Source organism: Lygodium microphyllum, chromosome 4 (genome assembly GCF_053477565.2).
Source record: "Lygodium microphyllum isolate KBCC chromosome 4, Lygodium_microphyllum_v1.1.10, whole genome shotgun sequence".
Taxonomy (NCBI): domain Eukaryota; kingdom Viridiplantae; phylum Streptophyta; class Polypodiopsida; order Schizaeales; family Lygodiaceae; genus Lygodium; species Lygodium microphyllum.
The window spans coordinates 20,438,271-20,452,507 of NC_141138.1; the positions used below are offsets into that span (position 1 = coordinate 20,438,271).

Sequence of the window (14,237 nt, forward strand, 5' to 3'; positions counted from 1 at the left end):
GCTTATCTCATTTTAGGTCTACGAAGGCCCATATCTCTGTAGCTAAGTTGTCAAGTAAGTGGCACAAATCCCCTGGGCAATAGAGACTCATTTAATTGTTCATCATCTTCTCAAGGGTTTGTAAAATGAGACGAAGGGAGACCAAAGTAGACTAGCCATAAGAACCATATGTGATTTTGGTGAAAAAATTTAAAACAAAGTATAATATTCTTTGAGAACTAAGAAACAAAGAGAAGAGGAGAGAAAGATTATTCAAAGGACAGTAGACAAAAAATGAATGTGATTGTGGTGAAAAAAAAGTGATAGTAGAATATTTAACCATTTTAAAAAGAAAGAATAATGACCAAAAAGTGACCCTTGACACAAGTTAACATCTTGCTCAACCTCTTAAATAAATAACATATTCTTTGATTAATCACGTTGAAATGGCCAAATTTGAAAGGTTTATTCTTCTAAAACCTTAGCTAATAAGTATCTTAATCATTTTCTTACAAGTGCCATTTTGTAACATTTTTGGCCCTAATGGACTGCAGATTGTAGTATGGGACAAAAATGTGTTTCAATTTGAATCCATTTAGTATCCGAGGTTAAAAAGAGTTTTGAAATAAAGGGTATCCAAGGTGAAAAAGAGTTCAAAATAAGGGGTATTCAAAATGCCAATAAATTAAGGTTCCATATTAGAAGAGAGCCAATCATGAATGTGCATAATTTGGTTGGTAAAGTATACTCAAGCTTCTCCAAATTGTTCACAATACATTTGAGTAAAGAGAACCAATTGTTATGCTTTTAACCTCTATGCGTGTGTAGTCATGCGTATATGTATAGTTAATGGAAGGTTTGATGATAAAAGTATAAATTTCTACCCTTTAGATTTTTTTCCTTCATATATAACTACAAATACGTTAAAGTAGAAGTATGCATAGCTATGTAGACGTGAATTTCAAGGCTGCTCGTCCCCGACCTATTTGATAACGCTACTACGGTCGTCATCTCCTCACAAGTCATCTAATAGCATGTAGTTGATCATCCTTCTTGTTTGTCTTCAGCTATACCACTGAAATTGCTCTCCTACTTGCTATCTTGGACAAATAAAGGCAATACCATACAAAGACTTCAACGGTAGCTGGTTTATCTTAATGTTGATTACATGATCTCTTTCTCTGTCTTTATATTTCTACTCTCTCTCTCTCATCCATCTTTGCAAAGTCCTTGATGCCTCAAAAAATTATAGCTATACAAGACCCTAGGGTGGTGATGTTGAAACTTGCGTTTCTTGCATTTGGCGTTTCGTTTCTTATTGAGATATTTCAAGTGATTGAAATGTCTCTTTGTAGACTTGCTGGTCTCTTCCTTTCCAAGTGGTGGAAGCATTGGGTTTTAGAGAGGAGAGAGGGGTTGTTGCTCTCCTTTCATTCCCGCGATGTTAAATACCATCCATGGGTGGTTTGTTTGCTACTTTGTCAATATTATCAAAGCTCTGCACCATAAGCGTACTTAAAAAAGGTCTTATTTAGGATTGTTTAACACAATTATTTTCTCATCCGTTGCCTCCTCACCACCATGGTCACGAGAACCAGACGGTGAAGCGACACGAAGTTGAGGGATTATTGGCTGATACGTACAGGTAGCTAAGTGCAAAAGAGATTACTAACTAGCGGCGACATGTCTAGTGATGGCGTTACAGGCTTAGCCGTGGAAGCCGCGGCCACGGCTTGGGATAAGAGCGAGCCTGTTTGAGGCAGGGGCCAGCGCGTGGGCAGGGGTGGCGATGGCAGCCTCGGAGATGCTGTCGTCGTCGACGAAGGCACCATCCTGGGAGAGGTCCTGGATGAGCTGGTTGATAAGGTCGGCGGTGACGTGCTCCATGATGAAGATGTGGGAGTATTTGACACCGTCGAGGACCTCGTTGGAGAGGGAGTACTTGCGGCAGATGTCGTCGTTGGCGCGCTTGAAGCGGACGGTGAGGGCGAGGGGGGTGCGGGCGACGTGGAGGTTGATCTGGAGCTGCTCCTGGAGCTGGAGGAGGGCGGAATATGCGTATGCCGCGAGGTCCTCGAGGGCGAGGGCCTTGCTTATCTGCTGCTCGTACGAGTGGCGCGCGATGTTGTCCCAGAGGAGCATCGGCGAAAGGCCGTTGCGGGAGCCCGCGAAGGTGGTGTCGGGCGTGCCGATGTACTCCGGGTTGTCTGGCGGCAGCATCTGGTACTTGGTCCTGGTCATGTACAGCCCGCACGGCACCGTCGCCCCGATCCACTTGTGGCCGCTCATGGCCATGGAGTGCACCATCGCCAGCCTGAAGTCGAAGTTCGGCCCCCGCTCGTCTACGAAGCCCGCCTTGTACGCCATCTCGATGTAGGGCATGTACGCCGCCCCCAGCGCCCCGTCCACGTGGAACCAGTAGCCCGTCCTCACGTCGAACACCGTCGGATCTTCCTCGTCATAGTGCACCTCCCTCTCCAGCAGATTGTATTTCTCCAGTATCGGCCGCAATGTCTGGCATGCACTGGCCACGTCATCGTATGCGCCTGCATAGTCTTAAGTGTTAACCTTTAAATACAGAGTCCAAAACGGATTGTAAATGGACGCGGCCCTGGTTTTTTTTTTTTGAAGCACCTTGTCATGTCGCTCGGATATTATAAGACTATATTTTGTAACTAGATTAAGCCTTGAAAACCTTTTTACCTCTGACTTTTCAAATGCGGATTTTTACACCAAAACCTTTTGAGAAGCTGTAGAAAGAGTCTTAAATTGGTCCCCCAAAGTGTATAATTATGTAAATGTGTGCACGTCTAGATATGTATACACATAGACACATGGCCCATATGAAGCCGCCTCTCATTTGTCATCTATCAAATTTTTGGTGTACACACTCTCACGCACCAAACTAGTCCACATCACACATGCCAACTAGTGAAAACAACTCAACGTGAGCCTAACCATCAAGGTTGGGATAGAAAGTTGCCACAATTATGAATATAATGTGCATGTATAAATATAATCTATGTCAAGGTGTCAACTATAAAGTTTTTGTGTGCAAAGGTCACTCACCAAGTAATGAGCATCAATGTCAACTAGTGAAAATGACTCAATGTGAGCCTACCCCCCAAGATTGGGATAGAACGTCGCCTCTTTCACTCATATAATGTGCATGTAGACATATAATCTGTATGAAGGTATCATCTATAAACTTTTTACATGCAAAGGTCACATACCAAGTAGTCAGCATCACACATGTCAACTAGTGATATTGACTCAATGTGAGCCCTACCCATCAAGATTGGGATAGAAAGTTGCCTCTTTTACTCATATAATGTGCATGTATACATATAATCTATACGAAGGTGGCATCTATAAAGTTTTTGTATACAAAGGTCACACACACAGTAGTCAGCATCACGCATGTCAACTAGGGAAAACGACTCAATGTGAGCCTACCCATAAAGATTGAGATAGAACGTTGCCTCCTTTACTCATATAATGTGCAAGTATACATATAATCTATATGAAGCTATCATCTTTAATCTTGTTGTGTGCAAAGGTCACATACCAAGTAATCAACATCACACATGTCACCTAGTGAAAACAAGTCAATGTGAGGCTACCCATCAAGATTGGGACAGAAAGTTGCCTCGTTTGCTTACATAATGTGCATGTATACATATAATCTATATGAAGGTATCATCTATAAAGTTTTTGAGTGCAAACATCACACACCAACTAGTTAGTATTACGCATGTCAACTAGTGGAAATGACTCAATATGAACCTATCGATTATTGTTAGGCTAGAAAGTTGCCTCTTTTACCCATGTAATATAATATAAGCCTCAAAACATGACTTATATATGCAATCTTACAATCTAAATTTCCAACGAGTTCAATGCCATATTTACTTAGGACAATAATGACCTTTTTACCTTACTGCTTTACTAACCTTTGAAGGTTGTACCATAGTTGAAGGACACAAGAATAGGGTAGCCTTTTGAAGCAAAGAATTCTACCAATTGAGCTAGTGCTTCCAGGTCCATTGCCCCAGTATCAAGTGATGGAACCTCAGCTGGCCACTCTCCATCTTGGGTTATGGGGCACTTGCCTTTGTAGTTCTCGATGCCTTCAGCATAAAAGGTCCGGATATCAAGCATAACCATGGCCTTTGACATGGAGTAATGGGTATCTTCAGAGAAGAAAGCAATTGGTGTATAAGCATTGGGATTATCCTTAGGCTTGGGAGCTGCATGGTACATGAGACGAGGTGCATTAATTTGAGTTGTGATCATCCTCCCCTTGTTCTTCCTCTTCATAATCTTTGTAGTGCTATCTACCAAAATTTTTTTGCCACTCAAGTAGTCTCTTGCATTCCACATGCCATAAAGGTTGCCCTCTGTGGAACCCATGGTGAGACAGAAGCCCCAGTAGGATTCTGGATCTTGGGAGTCATGTGGCCATTTTGCATTCCAAAGCTCTGCATAGTAGTCTAAAACTGGGCGCTCCATGAACTTACTATTGACTGTGAAGTTCCCTTCTTGGAATGTGTCACCGATATTATTCACCTACATATTCAATAATGCTCGTAGAGTGTGAGGAATTTGACTCCAATGAAGAGTACATCTAAGGTGTCTTTACATATACTCATTGTATGTAGGTAACAACTGTGTGTTAAACAGTGAGTGATGCTAAGCTAGAGGAACCTTGGTGATGCTCAAATCCATGAGTACTTTGTTTGGGTTAAGCATGCAAATTCAAACCCATGAATACATTCGTAGTTTTTGGTTATATTATGACTAAAATTACCCTCGATTTTAAAGTTAAATCAATCCTTCTCTTCAGACATTTCAAGGTTTCATTTTAAAATTCAAGATTTGCTTCACACTAAACCTTGGTTTTTTGTGAATAATGAGCTTGGTTGGCTGGTGGCACACAATATGACTCGGGTGCAAGGACCAAGTACTGATATGTCATGAGCTTTTGGCACTCGCAAATAAAGTTGTGCTATTTTCATGCCACACGAGCATCTTAAATCTTAGGGTAGCTAGAGCCTTGTCGGTTTTCAAGAAACCGGACAATATGTCACGTATGATGGCCGAGGCCCCAACCGGCTAGAAACCAAGTTACCCGCAAGGGCCTGTGAAATTGAAGCTGATGAATCGACCCATGATGCGAGTAAGAAAAGATTAAAAGAATAAAAAGTTGGAAAGTGTAGTCATCCAAGGACAAAAGTAATGGCCGGGGGACTTTATAGTAGAGAATGTACACATACATGCGTGTTCATATAGCTGGCGAAGTCTTCCTCGTACTCCAAGTGCTGGTTGCACTGATAGCCCAGAAAATGGGACTTCTGCTGGGCATGGTAGTTCTTGGCGGTTTTGATGGCATACAGGCGCCTTTCGGAGGGGATGCCGCCATGGTCGAGGGTGAAGATGTTACTGGGGAGGCCGGGAACCTCCGGGTAGGACGAGACCCTGGAGGGGTCGGTCAGTGCGGGGGCTCGCCTGTGGGTTCTGACGTAGTCCTTGACGGCTTTCTTGATCTCCTTTTGGCTGGGCAGTCGACGGAGCTTCCTGGACCGATCTACGCCATCCTCCCCGTCCACAACCTTCCTTTTGGAGGGCGTGACATCATTAACCGCACTCTCATTTCTGGGGCCGTTATGTGCAGCCGAGGCCATTTCCATGAAGGCGGCTAAAGACAGGGCGCCACTCTACTCTCACTGCAACCAGATAGTAGCGTGCAGCTGGCAGTGTATATAGCAGTTGCGCTTCTATCGATCTCACTCTTGACTAACGTTTACTCTCGTCTCAATCTCATGCAGCACCTAACGTCCCTTCCCCTCGCTACTTATATATCCTTCTGCGGCTCCCCATCTCTCTCTCTCTCTCTCTCTCTCTCTCTCCTCGCGCGCGCTTATCTTCTCTTCTTCTTAGTTTATTAACTTGGCACCTCGGCCGCAAATTAGAAAATAACGTTGCGAAGTCTATGTTCGGAATCTCTCTCTTTCTTTGCTTATCTTCTCGCATGAAGTGTATGCATTGACTTTGGCACCACCTCACGCGTATAGGAAAATTTTGTGCAAAATTAATGTCCAGAATCGACGGTGCGCCAGCAAATGAACAGTAGTACAGTTTTCTATTAGTACAGTGGGATCGAGACTCTAGCTATAGACTGACTCTCTTTCAGCATTTCCGACGATAGACACGTTTTCCAATCTTTACTCGAAGATGAGGTTAGGGTTTTTAAAAATCCATGGATAACATGGTGGCACAAGATTCTATTGTCGTGGCCATGTGATTGGCTTCATTTTTAATGAAGTTTGTGAATCACATGCTCTTATTTTCTAAGTTTACCAAGAACGTTGCTCAAGAAATTATTGTTATTATTGAGGGAGCGAGAAGTTTCTGAGAATCTTCGAGTATAGAATGAGGTAGATACTTACACCCCACCTACATTAAGTCCTTGAGTCTATTTACACTTGGCTCTTTTGCCCCATGTTTCTAAAGGTTTTTGCATGTCCATCTATTCCACGTTCAATCAGCCAAATGAATTTGCACCACTAAAATCTTCAATATCCATATAGTTTCAACACATAATTTAATCACATAAATCCAAATATCCTTCTCTTTTCTTTGTAATGCTTATATTATTTGAGCACTTGGGCTTCACCACATGCATAGTCAACCACACACTATGTCACATCTCTCTCTCTCTCTCTCTCTCTCTCTCTCGTAAATTAAACTATATAAAACATAAATATATTCAAAATTAAAGTTTGATCATTCTATTATGTTAGAAAAATTATCATACTTTAGAATGATTAAAATGATTAAAAATGAATATAAGAGTTAAAAAAACAATTTTGTTGTGTTAGAGATTTTGTCATGCTTCAAAATAAGCTCATAGAAAAGTTAGATTTTTTTGTTATTCTATTGTGTTGGAGAGTATCTCACACTTTAGAATAATTGAGAGCAAAGAGAGAAATGATAGATAATAAGAGCAACAAATATAGAGAGGAGGGAGAAGGTAGAGTAGATAGAGAAATGTGAGAGTAACCAGGGCAAAGAGTAGAGAGAGTAGAGAGAAAGTAGAGGAGAGAGAGGGCGGGAGGGATATATATATATATATATATATATATATATATATATATATATATATATATATATATATATATATATATATTCTGACTTAAGAATAGAAACATAATCCAATCATGCTTTTGTACTTATACGCATTTGTCGTATGGAAACATATGGAAGAAACTATAGTCTTGGGGTGCAAAGATTAAACTTACATACTCGTATGCATCATTGTAAGGGGTACAAACTTCTACTAGATACTTTGTATAAACTATCAATGAAGATCATCACATAGATTATAATTGATACATATAAAGCATTAAAGTTCAATGACATAATGCGTTGTACTTGTAATATTGTCATTTGGATACATGTCCAATAGTTGAAAACTCTAAGAAATTCTAATAGTGAAATATCTGAAGTGTATACCTATGGGCCATTATTTGATTGACTTCATAATGAGATCAATCCAAGATAGAGATATGATTGGGAGATTTGACAAGTTTCTTACATACCCAAAAGATACAAAGTCTTAGTTAAGTGTGAACCTTTGGATCTACATGGAGATTTGAGGTGTGCCCTACATCAGGGAGTTAAGTACCACTTTATGGAAGAGTTGTGGGAGTCATGGAATTAAGGAGTAGCACTCTATGCTTTTTATGCCTATTTTCTAAGCAAGATATGAAGGGATAGCATACATGGAAAACAACTCACTTGTATGCTTACTATGCTAACAGACAAAACAAGATAGTGGATACTTGAAGCAAGAGAGGAAGGAGCAAGTCCTAATTTCATTTGGACCCGGTGTATGTTGAAACTTACTATTGCATATGTAGAGAAATAGTGCATCATTAGTATTCATAGAGTTTTCTCTATGATCTATCTTCGATATATGCTTGAAAAAGGCTTTTGATTGTCCCAAGACAAGACTTTGCAATTTGCAAAGTGTTTTGATGTACCTTGCTTTATTGTGATAACAAAATGCAAGATTGAAGTTATGGGTAATTGAAAGAGGAGTATTTTGGAAACTTGAACAAGGATTTTCATGTTTGTATGGGATGCATATGATCCAACAATTCATATGAACATATGGACATGCTTTTGAGATATATGTATATATATATATATATATATATATATATAAACCCATATATGGTGAGTCATAATGCATATGGGTCACAGTATATTTGGGTTTATATATAGCCATGGCCTCAATTCTTAGTCTATATGCTGATGTGCATATTGTATATGGTTTGGCTTAAAGCTTTTATGCCATAGTCATAATGTATAATTGGGTTTTAACATATATTGGATTTTTGTTGTCACAAATCATCTTCTTCTATGAAATTTCTTCTCTTTGTACTTAAAATTCTTCTAACTCGAGCCTTTCTGACTTTTGATCATATATGCAAAATACTCAGACATCTTTAGTGGGCCTTCTGCTGACGTGAAAGGTAGAAGGAAGACTTCTGCAGAATGAGGGATAATACATGTTCAACTGATGATGTGAGACAATTACTTCACACTTTTACTACATACTTGTAGCAAAAACAATGAATAATAACAACAATCGTCTTATGCTATAAGCAGGAGCCATTTGTAAAACAAAAGCACTACAGGTTGTTCAAATCCATGTAAAGTTGTTTGCCAAATAGATAGAATGTATCAAATTATTTGAAGGTATAATCAAAGAAATTGAATTTCTTTGGGATACCTACAAATTGAATGAGTCAATATTTTCTACATCTTGCCATTCATTAAGTGAAATTGCACATACATGGAATCTATGCAAAAGGATCTATATGGAATGATTTCAAAAAAGCAAATTAAAGGAAATGGAACTTTTGACATATGCAATGTATACTATACAAAAATGAAAAGTTTCTAAAGATAAGCTGAACAAGATAAAAAAACTAGAATTAGCAAATGACACTCTAGGATACTCTAGTTAATTCTTTCTTTGTCTATGCATATCTTGCCAAATTAGAGAATACTAAGGCTATCTTAAAGAAAAAGAGAAAGTGGGATGATTGCTCGGGTAATTCACTGTATGTATACCCTCTATATCACATGCGTTCAGGGCCTATTTATAAATATCCTTACATGTGAATTTTTCCTTAATAAAACATAACTCTTTTCCATTCAATCTATAAGTAACCCCTTTATATGGGACGCTTTTGTGATACATACATATATTTATAACTAATCTCACTGGGGATGATTGTAAAAAACCATACAGTGGGATACTTGCTTGAGCTCTTGCACCACACACACATGATACCTTGAGGAGTCCACCTATAAGAAATCATCTTTACAAGGTGCATTCAAAGGATATTAAGAAATACCCTTTCTTTACATGCTATAGTTCCTTAAAATGATCCCTTTTACTTCACTAAACTCACGATTTTTTTCAAATTTTACTTAAAAAATCCATTGTGTAAGTATAATCTTGTAAATTTTACTAAATATAATACCCTTTCTTTGAACTCACGTGGTATTTTACATGTTCTATAAGGTAGATTCCTCGAGCATCATACACACAAGAGGAAGCTCACTTAAGAACACAATAGGAGAGATGGAGGCCAAAACATTTTCCTATTCTTCTTTTTTTTATAGAATACAATGTACACAAAGTATAGATAAGATACAATATAAAGGAAAGTGACCTAGTAAGTCAAATAGTGCATACCTGACTATACTATTCGATTGGTGCTATAACTATGCTAGCTATAAGTAGATGCAACAAACTAAATATAATAAGTGACAAGTTAATGGCCATGTGAGGATCATAACAACCATCGACGTGCTAATTGCTGATGTGCGTACCTAACTAATTAGGTATTCCATAATCAATGTTTGCACATGTTGAGCTTGCCATCTCAATATGCCCCCTCAAGCTCAATTGTATCTATACAACTCCAAGTAAGCTTCTAAACTTTTGAAGCTTCTTTGCATGCAATGCCTTTATAAGAATGTCACCTATCTAATCTTGTATGCTAATATATACCAAGCCAATCTCTCCTGCAAGTACCTTCTCCCTTACAACGTGGTAATGCACCTCAATGTGTTTTGTCCTAGCTTGGAACACTAGGTTCCTAACTAACTATATGTTGCTCATGTTGTCATTGTGAATGAAAATTGGACCATCTCTCTAAATCACCTAATAACTGTTGCAACCATACTATCTCACATGCTACTATAGTAGTACCTCTCTTCTTAGCCTTTCTACTTGATAAAGCATTTGTAGGTTTCTTTTTTCTACTTCATGTCATCAATCCCTTTTGTGTAAATTGAAAATCCCTAGAAAACCATTAGGTAGGTAGGATTTTTGTAGCTCAATTGTTTGTGTCATTGTTTTGTAGCCGAAATTTTTGTGTTTGTCTAGATCAAGAATATTTTTTGTCATTTTGTTTGGATTTTTGGGTGTGGAAACTTGATAGACTTAGTTGAGATTGGTGTTTCCCTTGATATGTTAGAACTTGAGTTCGTTGGAAGCTGCAAGACATCTTGAAACATGCATATTTTCTTGCTCATATTTTTGCACATCACTTGTATTATGGGCTCATAAGCACTTCATGTTGTACTTGTTAGATACATTGCATTCGAGGATCATCTCTTGATTTTATCAATTACTTCTATGCCCAGGGTTGGGTTGATACACGTTTTGCACCATCCTTGAGCACTAACATGGTGCAATGCCCACTATAGCTATATGTAGTAAATCTTAGATGCACATGCACTTGAGAGAGCACCTTTCATTGTGTATGCACCGTTCTTTGTATATTCAAGAATGGAATATTGATCACCAAATAAGAACTATTGCATGAGTGAAAAAGGTGGTTAGGTGAGTTTTGAGGGTCATGTAGGAGGACGCCTTCAATTGTGAGATGGGTTATTTTCTTGGTCAACATCATGAGGACCATATTTATTTAATTGATTGTGATATATTTGAGTGGTTGGAGTGGCATACAACATTTCTTCTTTCCTGAGTGATGCGGGGTCAAGTTAAGGATCTAACATAATTAAAGAATTATGTTTGCAGCTTGCATGATGCACGGGCACTTGTAGATACATTAGGCACTATTTTTTCAGTGCATCCATTGTTTTGTGTGGGACATTGTTTGTATGATTGCATAGCATGGATCTAAGTTTGCATTTCTTATCAAATCATGTAGTTGAGCATAATGTCCAATCTTTAACATCATATTTCTACAGGACACATTTCATGAAACCAAAAGCAGGAAAACAAAAGGACACTATCATCAAAAGAATGATTGCATGTGGTATGATAGAAACAATTATTGGAGGATAGATCAATGATAGGTTTGGAAGGATAGTAGGCATTAGGAAGCACCAAAGTGCTTATTGCATTTGAGGTTTTTTTTTTTTTGGTGCCATTATTTTTGGAAAAGAAAGAAGAGTTATCAAAGTTTAAAGTATCATTTGTGAGAGGTTTTTTTCGAAGTCTTCGTTGGGCCTATGATAGCATTCTTGGCAATATTTTATTGGATGATCACTTTGTACCCAAGATTGCCAACTTTAGCTTGGTAAGAGTGTTTGATGGTGACCAAACTCATATTACTACACAAGAAATTTGCAGCACAACAATTTACATCTCATGAGGAGTATGACAAGGTGACTCAATGTGTTTTCTATAGAGATTTCATGGAAGTAGATGTAGTGTAATGATAAAGAGGCCTTGGGTGGCAAAATGAATGATTGGGATGTATATCTGCAATGATGATTGCCCATGAATGCAACAGTCTCACAAAAGAAGGAATAGCTATTGAGGGTCTAGATTTTCATTGTTGGAACCATGAACAAATGATGGAGAATCTTGTGAAGGTACAAGTGATGTGAGGAATTCCTTCATTTCGTGGAGTCATGGTAATATTTTATGTAGAGTTGCACATCGCCAAGGAAATGAGAGAATTAAGAAGAAAATGGTGAAGAAGATGGATGGCAAAAGAGGAGGCATAGAGGGGATATGTGTGATGAAAACACAGAAGGATGCAATTGAGCAACAATTTCAGATTTATAGAAACGTGTGCCTAGAAAACACAAAAGGATACAATTGAGCAACAATTTTAGATTTACAGAAACTTGTGCCCAGATGATTATCCATATTGGGACATGTTGGATGGGTTTATGTCAAGATTAAAACAAGGAAGTGGGATGCTATTTAGTTCAAAGTAGGACAAGTCACAAAATACCATTGCAAGTCAAGAGATGAAAACGATAGATCAGTGAGTAGTTAATGTGTTATTTACATCAAAGAGTGATATACTTGAACTGATTGTATACAAGCTTGAGTAATAAAACTCTTAAAAGATTTGTCAAATGAGTTCTCAACTGTGGATGCACAATCCATTTGTGACAGGACCCGTATTAGCATAGTGACTTACTCAAAGATATTCAAAGGTGTGAAGGCTAGGTTTGGTCGAGTGTTGAAGAGAAATAGAGTTGTGCTTCGTCCTCAACCTTCAAAGTTAATAGAGGCCTGACATCAACTTAATACAAAAGTTTTGGAGTTGATAGTAGGAGATCCCATGCATGTTCAATGCATGGAAACACTAAAGGTTGGGACCAAAAATTCATATGGGGTGAAGTTCATTGAACTCAACAATTACTATTTAGATTTGTATAAGATGCAATTAGCAATGGTAATGCACTACAATACGTATGTTGAGGAATGTAATGGTAAATTGTAGTTTGTTATAAAATTGGATGAAATTGAGGCCGTCAAAAGGAGTAAATCTTAAAAGAGTTAGTGTAACAGAGCTTTACAATTCGACAAAAATAACCCAGGAACTTTAGTGTTCAATCCAATGCCATGTGTGGTGGCTCACTGCATTTGAAGTTCCTAAGGAAACATTTGAGGTGTTGCAGCTATTCTTTACGCGTACACAAGCATTCCAAGCATCATCGATCATTAGGAACATGGTGAGATGCTCTCGATTGAAGGGCGTGGTCAATACTTAGTTGAATGATATCTTACAGGAGACTCAAAAACTTTAAAATGCATGTGTGGAATCTCCAATGGTGCAAATACAAAGAATCCATGCCTATATTGCTTTGTAGAGAGGGTGGAAGAAAAGGACAGAAAGAAGAACTGGCAAAGGGTGACACGTGCTGCACTGACACGCAATAGAGAAGATCACGCTTGGAAGCCCATCTTCAACATTCCATTGGATCGTATTCACATTTGTTCATTGCATGATTTTGTCAAAATCATGGAGAAACTTGTATATGAATACATTTTCTTTGCTTAGAGGATGCAACCAGAAAAAGAAGCCATTGCAATGTGTAGGAATGTGGAGGGAGTACTATAAAAAATTGGGCTACACAAGCATCAAGTCATGATTGAAAAAGATGAGAAGAGATCTAGAAAATCCAGTAACTTGCCAAAAAACCCTTGCTTTGGAGGAGCGAAGGCTAGGAAGTTTCTCTTAGTACCTATCAATGAGGAAGGGAATGTCATGGTTCATAGGCCGCAGGACCACGATGGGATGAAAAAGTTACATTTTGCAGTTCCTGATTGAAGGAATGGAGGAAAAACAAGATTGGCCAAAGATAAGGTTTGGATAAGTCTTAACAAATTGACTCCCTTACTTCGCAAGATGGTGTTTAACAATGAAGATAAGAAAGAATTTATCGATGATGTGTATACCTTCTCCAAAAAAATGGTGGAAGCGTGGAGTAAAAGCTCTATTACACATTACATGGTGCATACTAAGTTAATATTTTAAAACTATATGAATTTTATAAACTATTGAGCATGGTTTTACTCATGTGTGATATGTGTTTTTTTTAGCATTTCCTTGAGGCAGATGGGCCATACTTTGTCGAAAAGGAAAGCATTAGAGTTTGGTCCACACCAGGGATGGAAAATTCACATTGGATAACATATGGTGCATACCAAAGAAAAACTGATCATGGTGGAGGGGTGAATGGTAGCAATCCAATGATCCAATTGCTATCTTGGTGGTATAGGATTATAGTAGCAGATGAAGCTAAACTCTCACAAAAGAGAGCAAATGAAAGTGTTGATGAATCGACTACTACAAACATGATGGAATCATGTCGTGTCACTAAAAGAGTGTGTTATGAAGCCTCAAGTGCCAAAGAAAACCATGCCAAGTGGGCAGAAACAAGGCTTTGACAAGGCATCA

The 14,237-nt window shown here is 38.5% G+C and overlaps 1 protein-coding gene across 1 annotated transcript; it reads right to left on the reverse strand.

Annotated features, from left to right (window-relative positions):
- Positions 1–1,109: 1,109 nt before the first annotated feature.
- LOC148036856 (histidine decarboxylase-like) lies at positions 1,110–5,876 on the reverse strand. The gene is made up of 3 exons (XM_087675781.1): positions 5,256–5,876; positions 3,933–4,548; positions 1,110–2,525 (listed from the first exon to the last, which is right to left on the reverse strand). The coding sequence occupies exons 1-3, from the start codon at positions 5,667–5,669 to the stop codon at positions 1,687–1,689; spliced, it is 1,869 nt and encodes a 622-aa protein (XP_087531907.1). The 5' UTR covers positions 5,670–5,876; the 3' UTR covers positions 1,110–1,686.
- Positions 5,877–14,237: the final 8,361 nt, after the last annotated feature.

Bases quoted from the DNA above. Each gene is read 5' to 3' on its own strand.
- LOC148036856 (XM_087675781.1), bottom strand. From the start codon at position 5,669: ATGGAAATGGCCTCGGCTGCACATAACGGCCCCAGAAATGAGAGTGCG. The intron at 4,549-5,255 runs GTATGTGTACAT...TTGAATATGTAG, and splicing joins CCAGCTATATGAACACGCAT to GTGAATAATATCGGTGACAC. The intron at 2,526-3,932 runs GTTAGTAAAGCA...AAGACTATGCAG, and splicing joins CTATGGTACAACCTTCAAAG to GCGCATACGATGACGTGGCC.